Below are 22747 nucleotides of genomic sequence, written 5' to 3'. Positions count from 1 at the left end.
GGCTAATTTAAGATGTAAGAGCTAGCTACAAATATGCCTGAACCATTGACCAAATAGTGTTGTAACTAATATAGTTTCTGTGTGTTTATTTGGGTCTGGGCAGCCAGGAAACCAAAGCAGAGTCTCTGTTTACATTCTCTCTTACAGAACCCAGGACCATCAGCCCAGGGAAGGCATTGCCCACAATGGAATGGGCCCTCTCCCATCAGTCACTAAGAAAATGTTCTACCAGCTTGCCTACAGCTCACTCTTATGAAGACATTTTCTCAGTAGACATTCCTCCTCCCAGTGACTACAGCTTGTGTCAGGTTGATGTAAACCCATCCTTTCTTTTTCTTTCTTTGTCATGCCCAAGGCATCGATCCTGCTTATCCCTGTGGGATCTCTGTGGAGTCCCTGGAGATAGTTTTGTAGTGCCCAAGATCTAACTAGCAAAACCAATAGATGCTAAAAATCAGCTCATTGCCAAGGTATTTCCTTTTTTTCTTTCTTTTTTAATCAAACAAGTCAGACAGCACAGAAGAGAACAATGTCTTTCAGACCTGAGTGTGGCCCTGGTGAGGAGACAGAGATTCAGGCTGCTAAATATAGATTTTGCAGATCTGTTGGCTCCTCAGCTCATAGCACTCAGCTCCCTGGCTCCCCAGCAGCTCCTTCTCCTCCCCTGTGTCTAGCTCGCTTCGAGGAGGGAAGTGCACAGGAGACGTGATGAACTCGTAGTGACGGTCCAGATAACGCAGGTAGATGAGCATGTGCAGGGCATAGGCCAGCACCAGCAACAGAATCAGAGACATGGCCAGGCCAATGAGAACAGCAGGGGAGAATGAAGAGCCACAGTCTCGGGCCTGGGCAAACTGTGCCCCCTTGATGGAGAAGCCTTGGATCTGTGCAGAGAAAGAGAAGATCAGGTGTAACCTATGCCTTCCATCTAAGAATCATTTCTCATCAGGCTGGAGATTCTGGGCCCAGTTAACCAAATTTTGTATAATGTGGTTAGTTTTTAACTGCCAGCCCCTTAATCTGGAACCACCCAGGAGAAGAGTGTCAGGGAGGGAATGTGTATATCAGATTCCCTGTGGGTAGGTCTGTAAGGCAGGATCATCTGAATTATGTAAATTGTTGTGTTGAGATCCAGTCCACCGTGGATGGCACCATTCCCTAGGTTTAGGTCGCAGACTATGAGAACGTGAGATGTGTGAGCTGAGTGGCGTGCGTGCAGCTATGCTCTTGACTGTGGAAATGGCTGGCTGCCTCACGTTTCCACTGTGGTGACTTCTGAAGTGATGGGCTGGAACCTGGAGCTGTGAGCCCAAAATGGATTTGAGAGGGGGTGTATTTTACCAGGCAATGGAAAAGGGGACTAGGGCACATACCACCACCAAACTAGAATGATTTAAGCACTTGCTCTGATGATGATGATTCTGCTGACTGGAACAGTGAAATTGTGTTTAAGGGCTCACAGAACAGCCTGACTGACCCCAAGCTCACTGGATTCTGCAGCTTCTGCCTCATGGGTTCTGGGACTGCAGACAGGAGCCATCATCCCTGGCTTGAAACTTGATTTGAAAGCAAAAGCCACCAACCACTCTGAGATGGATAAATTGTGGCAAGCAAGCCTCCTGCAATTCAAGACTCTGAGATAAAACTTCTTGTAATCTGGTTTTTAGGACTGTTTGAGCTCATATTAAATGACACTGCTGCGTCTCCAACTCAAAGCAAGCTCTGGGTTTGAGAAGTGCAGCCTCTGAAGTCACTGACAGGAAGAGGTTGGAAGGCGTCTCTGAGGGAGATCATGGGTGCTGAGACAGTAAAGGACACATGTGAAGACCTTGTGCATGCCAGGTACTACTCCTTCCCTAGTTTAGTCTTCATGGCAGGCTCTGAGCAAGGGACTGTTTTATGACTTGAGACTGGGGCTCAGCAAAGTTCAGTAACTCACCTGGAGTCACATGGCAGAAAAATGTGTGGTGATAAAATTTATATCTGGGAAGCCTGATTTCATCCTCATACTCAGTTGATAACTCCAAGGCTTCTGGTGTCTTCTGTCTCTGCTCCTCTTATTACTACCATTGAAGGTTTTACTTGAGTTACACTCAAATACCGTACCATTTTCCATAAGGGACTTGAACATGCATGGATTTGGTACCCACGGGAGGGATTAGGGTCAGCTGAGGGATAGATGTTTATTCTGTAAGAAAGACCAGCAAACCTGCAGTGTGAACACTCCTTTCCCCTGGCCTGAGCTTGCATTCTTGCCTCTGTTTACATTCCAGGTGCTTCCACAAGACTAGGATATACGTTTCCTGTGGGGAGACTGCTGTCATGCAGACACGGTGCACAACCCAGAGGAGGACTGTGCTCTGCACAGCAAGGTCTCTGGAGTGTTGGGGGCCCTGTGAATACACACTGGAGTGTTGGGGCCCTGTGAATACACACTGGAGTGTTGGGGGGCCCTGTGAATACACACTGGAGTGTTGGGGGGCCCTGTGAATATACACTGTGTTATTTCCTTACACTGCGGCTCTGAAACTCAGAACGGACATTCCTGTGCCTCATCCAGCCAGCAGAGAGGTTAACCTGTGGGCTTGTGAACCAGTCTCACTGGTGGTTTCAGACTCTGTCCCTTTCCTTCCATTCAAAATCCCCACCCCTGGTCTTTGCCCATGTGTTTTGTCTTGTTATTTTTGTCACACTATATACATAACATAACATGTATTGTCTTAACCATTAGCATGTGTTGGCATGAGTGGCATTGCTATTCCATGCCTGGAGTGGTCCTGCTTCACACGTACGAGGCCATGCATGGACTTTCTACATTGATGAAGATAGGTCAGAAACTGGCAAGGATAACTTAACCGTGAAGCAGAGGAGTGATTTTTCAAATCAGGTTTGCCTCCCTCCAGACTGCATGCTCTTCCCTTCCCCTTAGCCTTGTGTCAACACCGTACCTCCCCCAAGCCGAGAGGAATGCACATGAATATGTATACCCAGGCTTTGTGGATAACGTGGGAACAAGCCCTTATAAGGGACAGGCAATGCCGAGCCTGCCACCTCAGGGAGTACGCACTGGCCACAGGTAAACAAGATAGGGGGACTTTGTCCTTCAGCCTGAGAGGATTCTGGGATGCTGGGGTACAAAAGCGCCTGTCATGTTCCCATGTCTTTCTCCCAAGGCTTTCAAGATCCTCTGGGCTAATTTCGACTGGTTGGTGACTCCATTCCCATGCTAACTGTCAACGCTGTCTTTCACGCTGCAGCTGTACTTCTTATCCGCCCAGATAAGATCACTGCTTCGGTCTCAGAAGTGAATAAAGAAACTGCCCCCGTGGTGCCTCTGCGCACAGAGCCTTTGGGCCCCGGAAGTGTCAGTCATCAGGCTTCAGCCACAGCTGCCCTAGGGTTTAGATAAGTACCTGGTGACTGGGTAAACAGGAACGTGAAAATCCATCCCTGGAGGACTCCATTTCACACCTCAGAAGACCCAGAATAAACCCTCGCTGCCTTAAAGGCTCTTCCTTTAGACTCCTGTTTTATGTGACTTCAACAAACACTGTTTCTTTGGCACCAAGTATGCAGGCAGGCGTGTCGACCACATACATGTTTTAACTTATTACCTGGAAATCAATAAACGTGACCTCCCACAGGCTTGTCACATTGTCGGAGCCGCCCAGCAACTGCAGAGCATCGTTTCTGCGCAGACTGCTGACTCGTTGGCAGCGGTACGAGTAACTTGACAGAGCATAAATGCCAGTTGCATTAAAAGCTGCTTGCACCGAATTGTTGAAGATGATCTCGACCCGTTGTAAACTAAACCAGCTCTGGCTGGACAGCTTGTTGTAATTGGTTAGGGTGAACCTGGAAAAGATTGTACATTAGTGTTAGCCCGCAGCCCTTTTACTGTCGCAGGCTGAGTCACCTGTGGACAGTACAATGGCGCCCTCTTTTGTCAGGCTGTGGAATCAAACCAGGGAGAGGCTTAGCTTTGGCCTGTTAGCGATCGCCAAGAGGAAAAAGCAACAAAAGTCAAAGGTGTGTGTGTGGGAGGGGGGTCTTTTCTAAGAATCAAAGGGTTTATTATTGCCACAAAAATGATAAAAGAAAACATAGATGTATATTAACAAAGAATTAAATTGTCATAAAATAATAGTAATAGCTTTCTTCTGGGCCAGCCGCACTTGTTACTCACGTGTATTTCCTGAAGCTTACTACCGCACTATGAGACAGACAATAATGCTAGCCTAGCGTCACCGACGAGAAACTGAGCCCAGAGGAACAAAATACCTTGCCCAGTTTCTCTCAGAGTGATGTGTTTAGCTGCCTTTCAGAAGCTCCCTGAGATCAGCACCCTCCCTGCTCACAGCTTTAACGAGGAACATTCTCCAATCACGAAAACATATAGTGGATATAGCTCGTGATACTTGTCTTTTATTTTTTAAAGATGAAATATTACACAGAACCAAAGTCAGGAACGATGGGCTTAAAACAGTAGTAACTGCAAACACGGGTGGACTATCAGTCACTCTTATTTTCTTATTCTTTTCTTGTCTCTTATCTGTTTGTTTTTGTTGTTGTTGTTGTTGTTGTTTTGTTTTGTTTTGTTTTGTTTTGTTTTGTTTTTCTAGACAGGGTTTCTCTAAGTAGCCCTGGCTATCTGAAACTTCATCTAGACCAGGCTGGCCTCAAACTCATGCCCTGCCTCTGCCTCCCGAATGCTGGGATTAAAGAAAGGTATTTGTCTACACTGCTTGGCTTATTTTCTCATTCTTATAGCTCCACGGTAGCACAAATAATAAAAACCCAGAGTTAGATATTGGGGTTTAACCCAAAAACCAGAAAAGCAAAGCAGCCAAGCAACTAGAGCAGTCTTACCTCTACTAAAGTAAGAATGCAGACTAAGCAGCCCGAGCGAGCCTCTTTCTCCTCCCATTTCATATTCCTCTCTAGTACTGGGATTAAAGGTTTGAGCCACCACCACCTGGATTCATTTCAGCATTGATCTTTTGTAGCCCAGGGTGGTCTTGAACTCACAGAGATCCCTCTGCCTCTATCTCCCAAATCCTGGGATTAAAGGTGTGCTACCACTGCCTGACCTCTAGTGGCTTAGCTTTGCCCTTCTGATCTTTAGGCAAGCTTTATTTATTAAAGCATAAATAAGATGTACTCCATATTTCTGATTTTTCTGTTTTCATTATCTGATTCTGCGTTCCTGTAGAAGCAGATCCTGAGACAAAGATATGAACGTAAGGGTTCAGTCACTCGGGTCTATAGTAAGGGTTCAGTCACTCGGGTCTATAGTAAGGGTTCAGTCACTCGGGTCTATAGTAAGGGTTCAGTCACTCGGGTCTATAGAATGGAGAAAAGAGCAACGGCAGTAGATGGGACAGGAGGCCGCGGGGTGGGAGTGAGGGGTTGAGCATGTTTCCATAGTGGGAAGAGCCAAATGAAGAGCTGGTCGCTAAGGCCAAAAGGACACGTCTGAGCAGCCTCACTTAGAGTAGAGGAGGCTGGGGTGCTCACGCTCTTCCGTGACAAGGACAGAAGGCAGAGGTCATGTTATGGGTTGGGGGTCACTCAGAGAGTGATCATGACCTTAAATACATTCTACTAAGAAGAATCTTTTTATCTAGGTCCTGGCATCTGTGGGGCCAGGACTGCAGCTGAGACCCATCACGAGATGCAGACCCCCGGTCATATCAGCCCAAGGCTCACAAAGACGAACCTGAAAGATGACAAGCGGCCTGCCTGTGTGCTGGCAGGCTCTAACTTTAACATGTGTCTTGCCCTTGTCCTTGTCCCCTTTCTGAGCAGAGCATGAAAGTTTGATTACAAAAGCAGAAACAGCAGTTAGTCTTATGACCCACTGGCTTGCTAGAAGAGCAAATTTTACAGGATCAGTCAGTTTAAGAATAGTCTTCAACCTGGATGGAGGTGGGTGGTCCTTGGACTTCCCACAGGCAGGGAACCCTGATTGCTCTTTGGGCTGATGAGGGAGGGGGACTTGATTGGGGAAGGGGGAGGGAAATGGAAGGCGGTGGCGGGGAGGAGGCAGAAATCTTTAATAAATAAATAAAAAAAAAAGAATAGTCTTCAACGTCTAGGGGAAAGGGCTGTGGGCTGCTAGGGTGTGGCCTGTACATGGTAAGGCCAAACTTTAATCCATCATGGTTTGGTTTTCCATTGCTGTGATATAAGCACCATGACCTAAATCACCTTGAGGAAGTAACTTCACGAGTAACCATCATCACTGAGGTAAATCAAGGCAGGAACTCAACAAAGCAGGAACCTGGTGACAGGAGCTGATGCAGATGCCATGGAGGAGTGCGGTCTTGCTCAGACTGCTCTCTTAGTGAATGAACCCAGGACCACCTGCTTAGAAGTGGCACCTCCCACAATGGGCTGGGCCCTCCCACATCAATCAAAAAATACCCAATAACCTTGCGCACAGGCCAGTCTTAAGAAAAAGGCGTTTTCTCAGCTGTGACTCCCTCTTGCTCAAGGATGCCTCGCTCTGTGTCAACAAAAACTAGCCAGCACAGCTTTCTTAGGCCAGAAAGGAGTTTAGGGAGAGAGAATGGGCAGAGGGGCAAGTTGAGTAGACATGGAGAATGAACACGTAAGCCACACACCTTCATCCTAGGTGATGATGACTATGGCAACGATGACGATTTCCACAGGTATTTTCCAGTTTTTCAGGTGTTTGAATAAATAAAGTTATGTCGTGTGGTCATTCTCAAGCAAGTCTGCCTACTGAACCTTTTATTGGAGACTCATAAATATTCCCACATAGCCAGAGCACCACAGAGCACACAGTGCAGGAGAGAGCCTGCGGGACACACCCCACTTGTTACAGCTGAAGGCAAAAGTGCTCAACTCGGCTAAAAAGTTCATCCTCTAGGAAGGGAAGCTCTGTGTGTGTGTGTGTGTGTGTGTGTGTGTGTGTGTGTGTGTATGTGTTGTCTGTCAGGCACTACCCACCTTTTCTCCTTTTTTCTTTTGAGACAGGGTCTCTCACTGGCCTATATGGCTACCTGTCCCCACCTTCTCAGTACCAGGGGTACAAGCAATAGCACCACACCCAGGCTTTTAACATGGTTTTAGGGATCAAACTCAGGTCCTTCTGCCTGCATTGACTGAGCCATCTCCCAAGCCACACAATGAATTTTTGAGGGGAAAAAAAAAGTGTGCCTTTCCCTTCAGATTTCTTGATTACCAACTTCTGGGGAAATTATTGACATGTTTTTATGGGAAGTAAAACAATTTGAAACAAGGTCATATTATGTTGTGTTGGTTGGTCTAGAGCTCACTATGTTTACCCAAGCTGACAGAGATCTGCCTGCCTCTACCTCCAGATTGCTGGGATTAAAGGGATGTGCCACCTGACACAAGAAAAAAATGGTCGGCCTTCAAATTTGTTGATTACTAACTGCTAAAATAAGACATTGGCAGTAGATGCGGCCTTCTGTCACAGGCAGAGGAAAATGGAGACACATTGAATGTCTGCTCAGGAGCTGGGACAGCGAAGATCTCATCACTGTCATCTAATTGTGTGATTCTTAAAAGATGATGCAATGAAATCACCAGAATCAATCAGGGCCTGAAGCCTTTTGGCTTCCATTCAGTATTAGTCTTTGTTCTGGGTTCTCAGTTCATGTGCTCCTGCTCAGTCAGTGAAAAACCCCTCAGTGAAGAGAGCGAGGAGTAGAGGTGTTTCCATAGTGGTTATAAAAAGAATTCAATAATATTAATAATAATAAGAAAGAAAGCATTCTGACAGGACCCTCATACCCACACCCACTGAATTCTCCGAGGACTGGGCTACATATGGACTTTGATGTGTAGAAAGTGTTCCCACAGAATCCAGCTGACACGGCCCCTGACATTTCAGTATAGTTAGCTACGAATCTGATGTGTCTCCAGAAAGGTAAATGCCTGGCCCTTGATACCCACAGGGGAGTGAGTGCATTGAGTAGAGCACAGTATGGCTGACATGCTGAAGCTATAGCAGTACTCACCTTATGTCAATGTCCTTGAGATTTTCAGCATCACCAAACTTTAAAGATAACCTACGAAAACGGAAACAACAGAGTTCATCAAAATAGGAATGACTCAAACTACAAAACGGCTTAGCTGGTAGGGGGCACCTGTCTCCCCAGGCCTGACAGCCTGGAGTTCTGAGATTGATGTCTGGAGACAATACGGTGAAAGGAGAGAATCAATTCCTGCAAGGTATCCTCTAACCTCCACACAGACACTATGACTTGCACATATACACACACCTGCACACAAGTGGACACAGAGAGAGAGAGAGACAGAGACAGAGAGAGACAGAGAGTTAAAAATAATAATAAAATTTAAAATATGCTCAGCATTATTGGGCATTATGAAAACATAAAATATAAACACATTTACATATCATAGAACATCAAACAGAATAGCTAAACTGTCTTCCATGCGGAACTATCAGTTTCTGATAACCTATATTCATGCACACTTTTCCGAAGGTGTATGCTAGCTTTCCTGGGTCAAAGACAGATTAACTATTCACTCAGAAACAACAGTATAGCTTCTCCTCTCTATGCAGTTCATCCCCCTGGGTAGCACAGTGAGAGTCAGACATCGTTCCACCCATAGTGGAATCTGGAGTTTGTAGTGGAAGTCAGGAGTCCAAAGTTTACATGTGAGTTGGTGGTTCTTTCCTCACCTCCTGAATAGGACAGAAAACCATCTGTTCCCTCAGTGTTGACAGACTACCCTTGGGAAGAAAAAGGAGATGCTAGGCTACTACCCTGGAGGTAAGTGGAAGATTTTAATCAGCCACTGGATGGAAGCAGCTGGCTGACCATGCAGGACACGAATGACTGGCTGCACATTGAAGATCTGTGTCTCATAAATGTCTCCAACAGGAAGATGTGTCCCTTTGGCTCTCCAGCCCATTGCTATGCAAACAAATTGCCTCAAGGCATAACTTTCTTACTAACTCCAAAGTGTATCCTTTAGCCCAAGACCAGGGAGTTTGTTCAGAAAGTATTAACCACACAGTAGTTCTTACAAAAGGATTTTTCTCTACAGCTTCCCACAGAATGGTCAGTGACTGTCCTGAACTCTATCATATACTGTTTATGGGGAAGGGATAGGATGATCACCAAATAAATCATATACCTAGAATTAATAAAGGAAATATTTGTGTTCCCTAGCTTGATCAACTTAGACACCTTGGATGTGCCTGTTTGCAAACACTTTAAAAAAGAAAGCCCAGAAATTGTGGGAGTGGCCAACTAATGACTGGTCCAGCTTGAAACCCATACCAAGAGAAGGAGCTCATACCTGACACTGCCTGGAGGGCCATGACCCAAAGGCTGGGTGGCCCAGAGACCAACCATGACTGGCCAAAGAAAAAAAAATAATGAAGCCTAATGATATTTTGCTATACTCACACATTGATGCCTAATCCATCTGTCACCAGAGAGGCTTCACCCAGTAACTGATAGAAACAGATGCAGAGACCCACAGCCAAACATTAGGTGGAGCTCAGGTAATCCTGAGGAAGAGGGGCAGGAAGGATTGTAGGAGCCAGAGGGGTCATTGACACCACAAGAAAACCCATGGAATCAACTAGTCTGGGCTTCTAGAGGCTCACAGAGACTGACCCTCCAACCAGAGAACCTGCATGGGATTGACCTGGGCCCTCTGCGTATATGTTGCAGTTGTGTACCTTGGTCTTCTTGTGGGACTCCTAACCATGGGAGCAAGGTCTGTCTCTGCCTTCGTTATCTGCTATTGGGACCCTTTCCTCCTACCGGATTGCCTCATCCAGCCTCGATAGGAGAGGAGATGCTTAGTCTCACTGCAACTTGATAGACCATGGCTAGTTCATATTCATGGGAGACTCATCTGTATCCGAAGAGAAATAGAGGAGGAGGAATGGGGGGGGGGCAAAGGAGAGGAAGGAGGGAAAACTGTGGTGGGGTATAAAAGCAAAACAAATGACTAGATAAATAAATAAATAAACAAACAAACAAACAGGCACACAGTTTCAAAGCTTCTTTCATGGTATTCTGACTATCTGACAAATTACTAAAGAAATCACTTTAAAGAAATAAAATACACCAGGTGTGATGGTCCACTGTAACACGAGGGTCAGGCTGCTTGCTTGTTGTTGGGTTTTTGTCCTGCCCGGTACCCCACAACTGTTTAGCCCCAAAGAAAATCACACATACGTCTCCATATATTATAAGCTGATTGGCCCATTAGGTCAGACTACTTATTAGTTCTTGTATCTTATATTAACCCATTATTTTGATCTTATCCATGTGGCTCAGTACCTTTTTTAGTGGGGCAGATCATATCCTGCTGCTTTGGTGGTCTGGGCAGGAGTGGGAGAAATCAACTTCCTCCTTCCCAGAATTTTCCTGTTCACATTACATCATTTTTACTTCCTGTCTGGTTTTCCCGCCTATATTTCCGGCCAATCAGCGTTTATTTAAAACATGATTGACAGAATACAGACAATTCTCCTGCACCAGTCCACACCTTTAATCCCAGCACTTGGGAGGCAGAGGCAGGAGGATCTCTGAGTTCAAGGACAGCCAGGCTTACTTGGTCAAACACTGTCTGGAAAATCATAAGGAACAAAGGAAAAACAAAGAGAGAAAAGGAAAAACGGAGGGAGGGAGGGAGAGAGGGAAGAAATTCAACTAGTTCACTCTAAGGAAAATGTCTTTAGCTCTTCCAATGGACTCTAGCCTGGTCCCACAGAAACTTGCTCTGCACGGATGAACCAAACTGCAGAGCAAAGCCTTCACAAGCTGCCCATCATCTGGAGAAGCAGCTGGCCAGCTCCTAGAAACGACCCTCTGGGACTTTTCCCAGCAGGGCTGTTGCCTGTGGAGTTCGAAAGCACACTTTGCTCTGGAGCAAAGATCGTGAGGCATGGGGACAGATTTCAACTGAGCTACTTCACCATTTTGTCAGTGAAGACCTTGTAGGTGCTGAACGCCAAACACAACAGGAACCCAGAAATGGATACAACGCAAAGCAAGGGTGGCGAAGGAACTCAGCCTGTGCGCTGTACTTACAGAAACAGACCCTGAGTTCTTCGCGCTATAAATGCCCAACCCCAAAATGAGCCCAGATGCTGGGACTGGATTCTATTTGCAGAGCTTTCCCTACTTAAAAAGACTTCCATAGCAAACCTGTCTGCCAAATTAGTCTCTCCCTGAACGTTTTGTTTCCAAAGCTAAAACATGTTCGTCTTTTTCCAATCTGGGCTTTTGACCTTACATGGCTATGTCTCCACTTGGATTTGTTCTTTTAGCAACTGGGACTCCAGTTCTTCCATACACAAGGGCACATGGGCACAGCAGAGGCATCTCATTGGTCTGATGAGCTCACAGGGGTCGGTAGCAGGGGTCCTTAGCTGGAACTAAAACCCTCACTTCCTAAGAAGCCATCCCTGACCTGCTCTCTGGGGTGGGGGAGGTGCTCCCAGGCTGCCTGCATCTAACCTGAGCAGGACTGAGGGAGGTGGGGGCTGCCCACCCTGCGCTCACACCTGAATATTTCTAGGAAGGTGACTAGGAAGATACACCTGTACCGGGGCCTACCCAATATCTCATTTATGCATAAAGTGGCTGGAGAGAGGACTCATCTGTTGAGAGCGTTTGATGCTCTTTCCAGAGACCTGAGCTCAGTTCCCAGCATCCAAGTCGAGTGGCTAACAACAGCTTGCAGTGTGTGTGTGTGTGGCGGGGAGGATCCAATACCCTCTTGTCACCTCTGCAGGCACTCGAACACACATGCGCATACACAGACATTATCACAAAAATAAAAAATAAAACTAATTTTAAAAATGACTTAAAAACAGAGAAAAACGCCGGGCAGTGGTGGCGCATGCCTTTAATCCTAGCACTTGGGAGGCAGAGGCAGGCGGATCTCTGTGAGTTCGAGGCCAGCCTGGTATACAAGAGCTAGTTCCAGGACAGGAACCAAAAAAGCTACAGAGAGCCGGGCGGTGGTAGTGCACGCCTTAATCCCAGCACTCGGGAGGCAGAGGCAGGCAGATCTCTGGGAGTTCAAGGCCAGCCTGGTCTACAAGAGATAGTTCCAGGATAGGCACCAAAGCTACAGAGAAACCCTGTCTCGGGGAAAGAAAAAAAAAAAAAACCAGAGAAAAACATAAAAAGCACCTGAGGCCACTCCAGGAGGTGGTTAGTAAGCACTGTAGTCATTGCATTTGCTGATATTAAGAAGAAATGGTCACTGCTGTGAACAGCCCTTGACAGGTGCTCCGGGGTTATACTTAACATTTCCTCCTCTGCTTTTTCATAATCCTGTGAGATAAGGCCAAGAGGAAGGAGGCAACATGGCCCCTCTAAAGGCACTTCAGAGCCCCGGTTGAACTCTTGCAAGTTTTCTAGTCCCACTCAGCCTTATGCCAGAGGCTCTTCTAGGAGAGCCTCTGTGATGACACCAGACATGGAGACCTCCCCAGCCCTGGCCTCTGGTAAGGGCACAAAGGCTACAGTGAACAGCTGCCACCATCTCCCTCTGACGAGTGACAAGCCCACCGTCCTAAAGGCAGACCTGGACCTACAAGACCAGCTCTGGTTTCTCTCCACTCATCGTTTCCACCGATGACTAAATTCTCCACAATCCAGTAAAAAGCTGCGCTGCCCTGATTCTTCCCACAACCCCCTAATGTCAGGCTAAAGGGAACCGCAGCCAGCCCTGGGCAAGCAAGCTTACCCCCAGGCAATCATCATCTCTCCGTGCAACTGACCACAAATCAAGAGCCCTGTAGGGAATTAATTAGAGCCTGGGAAAAAAAAGTCCTGAGCCCTCAGCGGTATGGGCAGCTCTCCCATAGTCCTTGATAGTTGTGCTGAAACGATAGACAAATGTGAATCTATTCTTAACAATTCCCTAAATCTTGTAGTTATTACAATTCCTTAAATTCTTATTAGGAGACAGTCATTCTGAAGACCTAAACATGAAGAATGTATAATACCCCTATTATGGATATATCAATATATTCGTGTCCATCCATCATCAAGAACTTTAAACAAGAAACAGAATTCAAGAACAAATCAACAATCCCAGTCAAACCATATACAGTATAAAAGGAATGCACACGGGAGTACATGCATAATATATCGCAGTTCATACAAAATATCCTCACAGGCCAGGAGAAAAGCAAAAGAAAATCTTCCAAAAGCACCCATTATACCAACAGATATTGAACAGGGGGTTGTAGAACACAAGGGAACATTTTGGATTTTGTTTCCTGGACAAGAACAGGAAACAAAAATTCTCAGATGCCTGAAATGCAGCGAAAATCTTTCAAAGCGCTCTGATCTCAGCAGGGATGTTTACTTCATCTGTTTATTTCAAACCAGACCTAAGTGTTCTGTTCACACTCAGATGCCCACAGATACGCTGAAATCTGACCAAATGTCCTCTTACACACAAACTGTGGAACAGGCCCTGTTCTATGACTTGAGAATCTGTCACCACCACGAGCAAACGCACCACCTAGAGGCAAAGATTAGTCCTGAATAAAGAAATTTTGCTGAGTAACCCACGAAGACGTGCATTGTGCACTCCCTGCTGTGAGATCTAAGCTCTTTCATGGTTAAGTCCAGGGTACATTCATCTCCGCATTCGGAGTTGAGACCATGCCTGAAAACAGCTTAACTTTTCTCCCTTCTTTGTATCCTTTCTTCTTTCTTCTATCTCCAAATCGCTAAAGAATACAGGCTTTTGTCAGTGCTCTTGGCTACCTATCAGAATCAGAGAGTAAGAGCAAATTGCAGGAGACATCCCACACCTCCATTGCATGATACAGAAAAGCAAGTTAGAACCTAAATGGAAGCCCTCCTGCTGGCTGGCTCACTTCTCAAGTGTCCTCCAGGCTGCTCAGGAAGTAAAGGTTTCATTTGTCTAACCCAGCAGTGAACCTGCAACCAAAAGGCCAACCCACTGGGCACGGTGTGCAATAATGCAATGGCTTTTGTGAAGAACTAGCTGCCCTTTGGTTTGGGGTAGGGACATAGGAGGGGGTCCCATTTCTGGTGTTCTAAGCCCAGCTAACAATCCGGGACTGGGGACATCAGAGGTCCACTGTGAAATTTAGTGCCATTGGCTAACCAACTGGCACATTATCAAACTTCCTGCTAAATATCGATGCATATATTCACAAGCAAAACTTTTCCTTCCTTCCTCCCTTCTTTTCTTCATTATGTAGTAGTACCTCTAAGGCTTCCGCAGCCAGAAAGACTGACTTACATGGCACTTTCTTCATTGCAGTTTGAGTTGCCAGTGTCCACTGTTGTGTTTTGACCAGGGGCTTCATCTGTGAGGTCCAGCCAGGTCTGATTCTTAAATTTAACTGTGATCCTTTTAGTCCAGAAGAGGATGCAGGGAATTCCATCCCTGGAGAACGTAACAGGATTGTGATGATTGAATGCACTCCAATGGCTTTTGCTCAGACTGTAGTTGAAAGTCTAATTAACCAAATAAAAGTTAAGAGATAAGTGTGCGTCCTTAGAATCAAAGACTTCCTACAGACAAAAAGGTTAATTCATATCCTGTATATATTAGTATATTAGTATATATTTACTTACAGTACATATAAGAGTGGGCTAATTATTCCAGTATAAATGCAAATAGAAGAAAAACTGGTCAAGCGAGAACAGTAAGTAATAAAGTTCCTGCAGGCAAAGATAGAATAGAATGCTCTGGAGACAATATGAAACTGCAATCAAATGAAGACCTGCATGTTTTTTCTCCACTTCCCAGAGGTCAAAGGGCTTATGCTAATAATTAGCATAGCTATTGTAGATATGTTCATAGTAGCTCAGCAAGCATTGAAAAGTGAGTATGTTGTGTAGGTTAAAGGTTGACGTCCCAACAGCCCTACCTGTGTGGTAGGTGTTGCTGTGATGTTCTGGGCTGGTGGCTCTGCTCCACTCTTCTTCTGACCTGTTAAATAATACGTAATGATGTGGGTACCACGGCTCGATGCTAGCCGTTTGTTAGTGTATTTGGGTGATGTTAACGAGCTAATCACTGGTAGACAGCCTGTTAGGCTGATCACTTAAAATGTCCTACTTTAAAAGCTTTCTTCCAGGTCTGGAGAGATGGCTCAGTGGTTAAGAGTGCTGCCTGCTCTTTCCAAAGGTCCTGAGTTCAATTCCCAGCAACCACATGGTGGCTCACAGCCATCTGTAATGGGGGTCTGGTGCCCTCTTCTGGCCTGCAGGTATATATACAGACAGAATATTGTCTACATAATAAATAATAAATAAATAAATAAATACTTTCTTCCAGAAGGGATGCTAGGTAGAAAGAATATCAGTGAGGATACTGTACTCCGGAAAATGGCCTTTCTTTATCCCTGCCCCCAGGAACCCACAGGGCAAGTCCAAGTCTTACCACTCCCACTCCGGATAATCACTTCTTTCCTTGAAGACGCTTGAGAGCTGAAAGGAGAAGCAGAGTTTTAAACGCAAAGCAAACATCTATAGTGGAGGTTTCACAGGAAGCTTTGCTGTCTCGCTCAGGAGCATTGTGGCCACTCCGAATGCAACACTTTTAAGTGATGGATTTCTGGTTCAAATATAACACATCCTCTCCAAACAAAATATAGAAATTACAGAAATCCATGATATTTTTCTCTTTTTATGAATCACTTTTGACCCTTACTGGATATTATAGAGACTCAAACTGCAAACCAAGCAGTGAGCTATCACCAAGCTTTAATCAATAACAAAAACATAATAATATGTAGTAAATTCTTTTACAACGAAATTTTATATCACCCTGTGTTGTTGCTATATTGTAGCCAAAGTATTCAATATTTGTTATTTTTAAAAAGGACAAAATTGGGATGGTGGTGACATATGCACTTAGGAGGCAGGTGGATCTCAGTGAGTTTGAGGCCAGCCTGGTCTACAGAGGGAGTTCCAGGACAGTCAGGGCTACATAGAGAGACCCTGTTTCAAAAACAACAACAAAAAAAGGAGGGAGGGAGGAAGGGAAGGAGGGAGGGAGGGAGGGAAGGAGGGAAGGAGGGAAGGAGGGAGAGAGAGAGGGAGAGAGGGAGGGAGAGAGGGAGGGAGGGAGGGAGAGAGGGAGGGAGGGAGGGAGGGAAGGAGGGAGGGAGAAAGGGAAAAAGAGAAAAGAAACAAGAAAGAAATGCATAAGACTTCTAACAGTGAGCGCAGGGGACCATCTCTGACTCTGTTGCCTGATACATTAACACTTGTTCCTCCTGCCTGATAGCCTCATCCAACCTTGGTGGAGGAGGAGATGCCTGCTCTCACTTCTGCTTGATATACCATGGCTGTCTGAAGAGAGACAGTGGTGGAGGAGAGGATTGGGGTGGAGGTGAAGTGAGGAGGCTGGGAAGAGGGGAGGGAGGGGAAGTTTTGTTTAGCGTGTTAAAAAAAATTAAAAAGTCCTCCAAAGGCCCTCTGTGACTATGGATTGAGTATTTCGGGACATAAGGCCCTCTGCGACTACGGATTGGGCCTTTTGGGATGTTCTTGGCTCCCCGAGAATGTGCCGTGGTTCCTCCACATCCTAGTGGTGGTTCTCCTACAACCCTCAGTAGTTCTTGTGAGAACATCATAACAAAGAGAGCAGCAGTGGTCCCTCCTGCTCTCTCGGTCCCTGCTCAGGGTGTATCCTTGTTCCCTCCTCCTCGCCATCTGCCATCAGCCATGGACGCTTACCGGAACTGACCAACTCAGGGTCCCTGCCCTTGAATTCTCCAAACTATAAAATAAAGAAGTCTCTTTAAGATAAAGAAGTCTATTTTTGTTTACAAATTAGCATATGTAATGAAAATCTCACTAATAGCAGTTGTTTATAGGGTTCCAACATTCTAGGACAGTGGTTCTGAACCTGTGGTTCTCAACCCCTTTGGGTATCACATATCAGACAGTCTGCATATCAGAAATTTACTTTACAGCTCATAACAGTAGCAAAATTACAAAATTATAACGTAGCAATGAAATAATTTAATGGCTGGGGGTTACCAAAACCCGAGGAACTGTGTTAAAGGGCCACAGCATTAGGAAGGTTGAGAAGCACTGTTCTCAGACACTACTGTGAATCGCTCTTTAACATAAATTCCTAAAGTAAAATTTGCTAAGTTGGAAGGTAGAGAAAAGTTTTGTCATATATTCCAAGCATAGAAGCCTGCAGACCAGGGAATTAAAGAGTGGCTCAGTGGTTGAGAGCATCTATTACTCTTCCAGAAGACCCAAGAACCCTCCTCAAGTGGCTCCCAACTGCCTGGAACCCTAGCTCCAGAGGATTCTAACACCTCTGCCTTCCCCAGGTCCTAACACACAGGCGATGTGCATTCACATACACAAACACAGAATTTAAAATAAAAGAAATCTTTTTTTTTTATTTTTCAAGACAGGATTTCTCTGTGTAACCCTGGCCATCCTGGAACTGCCTCTGTAGACTAGGCTGGTCTTGAACTCACAGAGATCATCCAAGTGCTGGAATTAAAGATGCGCACCAAAACATCATGGAAATAAATTTTTATTTAAGGCAAGCCAAAACACAAAATTCTCCCCCTGTACCTAAACCCATCTTTCAACCTTAGTAAGTAAGTCACAGTCAATCTTACTTTATGCATAAGTAGATAGAACTGATTATGAATTAAACACATTATTCTACATTAGTGAAAATGTCTACCGATGACAAACTTGGGGAAAGACCTACTACTTGCTCCTTGCACATGGATGCAACAATCGGTTCATTTTTATCAACTATACATAAGTGTAATTTTTGTACAGGCAACTATCTATGTAATGTAGTGAATCCTTCATGTTTTGGCACATAGCCACAATATTATAGCCACAGTAGAGTTGAAGGATGGTAATGCCACTCACCAAAGTTCTCCAAGCTTTTCTACAACGTTCCCTCCACCTTCATCCCTCCATCTTCATCCCCCCACCTTCATCCTCCACCTTCATCCCCCCACCTTCATCCCTCCACCTTCATCCTCCACCTTCATCCTCCACCTTCATCCTCCACCTTCATCCCTCCACCTTCATCCCCCACCTTCATCGCTCCACCTTCATCCTCCACCTTCATCCTCCACCTTCATCCTCCATCTTCATCCTCCACCTTCATCCTCCACCTTCATCCTCCACCTTCATCCCAAGCAAGTACAATGACTTCCTTTCATTTTGCATGAGTTTGCATTTCATAGAATTGTAAATTAGCAGTCATATAACATTTACCTTTAGTATTTGCTTTCTTTTCATCTTAACACAATGGCTGTGGAATTTATGTACACCACTGCATGTATCAGTGCTCAATTCTAAATATCATTGCTAAGAAATACCTAACTGTACAGATCTAGCACATATTATTTGTCTAGGCACATATTGACATTTACAGGCACGTGTAGTGTTGGGAACTTGAGACTTTGCAAACAAAGATCTAAGAACTTTCATGTACACTTGTTAGTTGAGAATATTTTTTTTTCCAGTTCTGAGCAATGAACCTAGGGCTTCATTTGTGCCAGGCATTTGCTCTACCACTAAGCCACACACACAGCCTAGCAAACATTTCTGTTTATAAGAAGTCCCCTGTGAGTGAGGTTGGCATGAATCAGTCCTATGAGGCCAATCTCATCTAGGTGCACTTGGGAGCACTAAGAAATTTCATTTCCTGAACAAAAGTGATGTATATCTTATGCAAACATCTCCACCTAAGCAAACTCCACATTCTCTTGCATGAGCTGAAACGTTACTGAATAAACAATAGAAGAACTAACAAGCAGAAAACACTCCCTGGAGACACAGAGCTTTCTCATACACATGAACACAATTTTACATTTTTCTTCAGTTTGAGCTGTAGTCAACTTATATACCCAATTTTTAAATGTCTTCATTAACAAAAACATAGAAAATGGTGAAGTAGATTTTACCTAGGAAAGATAAAAGTATCAAATCAATTGGAAATATTTAGTTAGCAGACAATATTACTTGATATTTACTGAATAAAAAGTATATTACTGAACAAATAAACAAGTTGTAATACCATTAAACTACTTGGTTTCAGGCTTTGGTCTATTAATTAAATTTTCTCATGCATTTGTTAATGAAGGGCTTATCGTAAACAAAGAAGTTCACTGTGGTTCCAATGTATCTCTGCTCTAACCATACAATAGTGTTGCTCTTTTTTAAAATATTGCAATAAAGACAGGTTTTGCATACAGCCCTAAGCCATACCAAATACGACTTTATTAGAAACATAATTTCCACCGAAACAAAACATATATCATGACATAGTACCTGAATGACAGGAAAAACTAACAACCGGCCACAACTATGTGTGTGAATAGGTGGAGAAATACTGATGTAAGGAAATTAAACCTTACTTGGCTGAGTAGCCCAGGTCTGCAATGCTTCAGGAGTCTGAGGCAGAAGGATCAAAAGTTCATCATCTTCTGAGTCTACATAGTGTGTTCAAGACCAGCTTGGGCTAAGGTGCTGCGACCCTTTCATAAAATTACTCTATTGTTAAGTGACTGGACATTGCAGTAAAACGTAGAATGTATAATTAATACAATCTAACAAAAATAGCTGGACGTGGCTGTGGACCTGGGGAGATGACTCATTCGGTGAGTATTCAGAGTGCAATTTCTAGAACCCATGGAACATGGTGTCATACATTTGTAATCTTAGCACTTGGTAGGCAGACACAAGAGGATCCCAGCGAATCAGTGGCTAACCAGCCCAACTGATCTCTGAAGAGACGTTGTCTCAAAAAACACAAAATGGAAACAGCAGTAGACTTCTGTGAGTTCAAAGTCAGACTGAACGAAGTAGGGAGCTCCAGGACAGGCAGGGCTGTGCAATGAGGCTCTGTCTCAAACAAACAGAAGATTAAATCCAATTTAGGATTCCAAAAAGAAAGAATTGTGACTTTCACTCTTTTCTTTTATAGGATTACTCTTCCGTGTGTGTGTGTGTGTGTTTACATATGCACCCGAAGTGTATGCTTATGTATGTGTGTGTGCTTACATATGCACCTAAGGTGTATGCGTGTGTGTGTGTGTGTGTGTGTGTGTGTGTGTGTGTGTATGCACAGGCCAGAGGAGAAGAGGAGAATGCCAGGTATGCTCACCTTTGTCTTCCCTTCTGCCTTACTCCCTTGAGATGGGTTGGGGTCTCCCTGCCCGTGGAGCTCACAACTTTTCAGTCGTCTTCTGTTCTCTCCTCATAGCAGGGCTGGAGTGACAGGTGTTCATGGCCAAGTCTGGCTTTTCTGCTGAGATCCAGACTTGGGTCTTTATTACTGCAAGTACACTCCTAGCCCCTGAGCCACCTGAAGCCCTGCACTCTCAACACGTCTCTTTACACTCAGGAAATGGGCATCATGCTAAAACTGCTGCATTAGAAATAGCCCTACAGTGATAAAGGTATTTTTTAATACAGCTCTATGGTTTGAAAGAACATTTACAAAATATGGATTGTCGTTTCCTTTATAGTGAAGTAGCATACATGCATTGTTAGATCAGGATGGCCATCTATGCGGTTTAACTTACTTCATCTTTTTAAAAAAAATTTAGTTGTCTATACAAAACACTGAGTTTCATTCTTGGATTTTCATACATAATTGGTTTTTGTTGGCCCTCTTTTCCTCTCTGTTCCCTCTTTCTCCTCTTCCTTCCTCAACAGTTCCCATCCACAGTATTCAGTCACCTCATGTTTCTACTCTCCTCCAGCCCTCCCTTTAAGAACTCTTTTTTTCCCTTTTATGGTCCCTTTTCTATTTTCTTGACTTACACTCATCCCTCCTTCCACACAGATCTAAAAATCGAGATCTAGGCTGTGCCTGGGAGAGAGAACAAGCTGCATTTCTGCTTCTAAGTCAAGGGTACTTCACTTCACACTTCTCTCCCTTTCCCTGTAAATGTCATAATTGCTTTTTCCTTTGGGGCTAAATAAGATTTCATTGTGTATATATAGCACATTTTCTTGTTCCTTCCCTTGTTAGTGACATCTAGGTTTGTAGCTTCCGTGAAGAATGCAGCTGTTTGTATAATTTCTAAGATCTAAGCTTCTGAAAGCTAAAATTATGTTTATCCTTGCCTTAATGAAGGTAGAATATGAATTTTCATCTTTTTTTGGGTTCATTTTTTTATTTATTTATTTATTAAAGATTTCTGTCTCTTCCCCACCGCCGCCTCCCCTTTCCCTCCCCCTCCCCCAATCAAGTCCCCCTCCCTCGTCAGCCCAAAAAGCAATCAGGGTTCTCTGCCCTGTGGGAAGTCCAAGAATTTTCATCTTTTGACATTATTTTTGCAAGTATAATACAAAAGCCACTCATCTCCATATAAACGTGGTGGAGAAATATTAGGTCTTACAGGCTGGGGTGTAGCTCAGTGATAGAGCACGTACTTAGCATTCGTGAGGCTCTAAATTTAATCGCTGCATAGCACAAAAACACAGGATTCTATGTTATTACAAAGCCAGATATGGCCTGTAATCCCAGAATTTGGAATGTGCCTGAGGAGGATCAGAAGTTCAAGACCTCCACTGTCTCTACAGGTAAATTTCAGGTCAGCTTGCGCTGCAGGAGACCTGTCCCAAACCAAACATGGTGACATTTAACCGCCTAAGACATTTAAACCACGTACGATTTAAAAATAAGCTTGAAAGAAGCACTAGTTGACTTAGGGGAAGAAGAAGGAAACATTTCGAATGTCTGTTCTTAAAGCTGTGATCAGCTGCTGACTTAGGAGCTCTTTGGGATGCTTTGCCTGCTCGCTCTGTTTACTGCTGGGCTCTGCGTTCACACAAATTTCCCTGATGTCTTTGGTGCGATGGCACATCATGAATAATTGGGAAACAAGACAGACATTAGCTGCGGTTGAGATTCTAAACATACTGTTTAAGAAATAAGTCTGTGTCCTCCTTTGTAAGGTATGGAAAGAAACAGACAAGGGAACACAAATAGCGCTTGTTAATCGCAGATACGGTGTCATAAACCATCACCTTAAACCAGTCAATGTGGGCTAGAGTCTTTGGGATCACGAGTCAGACATTCCCAAGGTCTCCACTCATGTAATTGCGGCAGGAGACACTGTGAACTGAGCCCTTATTTATAAACACAAAAGAAGCCAGAGCTAAGGGCTGAACTGAGAGTCTGTTAAGGAGTGGTATATTTAACATAAATGCAGTGTTTCTTAGTGTTTTGAATAACAATCCTTGCCTTTTACAGTAAAAGTATAGTATAATAAATACTGTAGTTAGCTGTGTGGTCTATTCTTAAAGCTTATACATTTTTGAACCGTAAACAAATGCAGATATGTAATTATATAAAGAAATGACAAACACATCTAATTTCACACTTGCACTGAGGTTCACAAACACATTGCATTCAAGGCTGGGCTGTTACTCACCCTACATTCTTCCAGGCAAGTATCTGGTCCAAAGTGGCTGAAAACACCATGCATAAAAACAGAAGTGAAAAACTAAACAAGAGTTTTCTTCCCATCAAGAAACGTATGTCTCCTCAAACCAAGCACATCTGGTAATTCATAGAGCAAACAGAGCAGAGGTGGGACTGTTTTTGCAAAGTGACTGACAGCACCTTCAACCAATAAAAAGATAGCTTTTCCAGGATGTACTATAGGGGAGCAAGGAGGGTGAGACCTGGCAAAGCTCAGTCTACACAGAGCTAACCCAGCATTTAGCTCTTCAGTTAGTCG

The 22747-nt window shown here is 44.4% G+C and overlaps 1 protein-coding gene across 1 annotated transcript; it reads right to left on the bottom strand.

Annotated features, from left to right (window-relative positions):
* Positions 1-581: 581 nt before the first annotated feature.
* On the bottom strand, positions 582-22533 carry LOC126487187 (V-type proton ATPase subunit S1-like protein). Its single transcript, XM_050119859.1, has 7 exons — positions 22439-22533; positions 15436-15479; positions 14918-14979; positions 14284-14501; positions 8013-8063; positions 3615-3855; positions 582-884 (listed from the first exon to the last, which is right to left on the bottom strand). The coding sequence occupies exons 1-7, from the start codon at positions 22531-22533 to the stop codon at positions 582-584; spliced, it is 1014 nt and encodes a 337-aa protein (XP_049975816.1).
* Between the last annotated feature and the right edge of the window lie 214 nt (positions 22534-22747).

This window comes from Alexandromys fortis, unplaced genomic scaffold, assembly GCF_014885135.2.
Source record: "Alexandromys fortis isolate MF-2015 unplaced genomic scaffold, M_Fortis_MF-2015_v1.1 scaffold_132, whole genome shotgun sequence".
Classification (NCBI taxonomy): Eukaryota; Metazoa; Chordata; class Mammalia; order Rodentia; family Cricetidae; genus Alexandromys; species Alexandromys fortis.
The sequence above is the reverse complement of the archived record's forward strand: the minus strand, read 5'-3'. Positions and strand labels throughout refer to the sequence as shown.

What these genes read in the sequence shown, in the direction of transcription:
- LOC126487187 (XM_050119859.1), bottom strand. Translation starts at nt 22,533, where the DNA reads ATGGGAAGAAAACTCTTGTTTAGTTTTTCACTTCTGTTTTTATGCATG. An exon ending in CTCAAGGACATTGACATAAG is followed by an intron (nt 3,856 to 8,012) that starts GTGAGTACTGCT and finishes AATCTTTTCCAG; the next exon opens with GTTCACCCTAACCAATTACA. An exon ending in TCACGTTTATTGATTTCCAG is followed by an intron (nt 885 to 3,614) that starts GTAATAAGTTAA and finishes TTCTCTGCACAG; the next exon opens with ATCCAAGGCTTCTCCATCAA.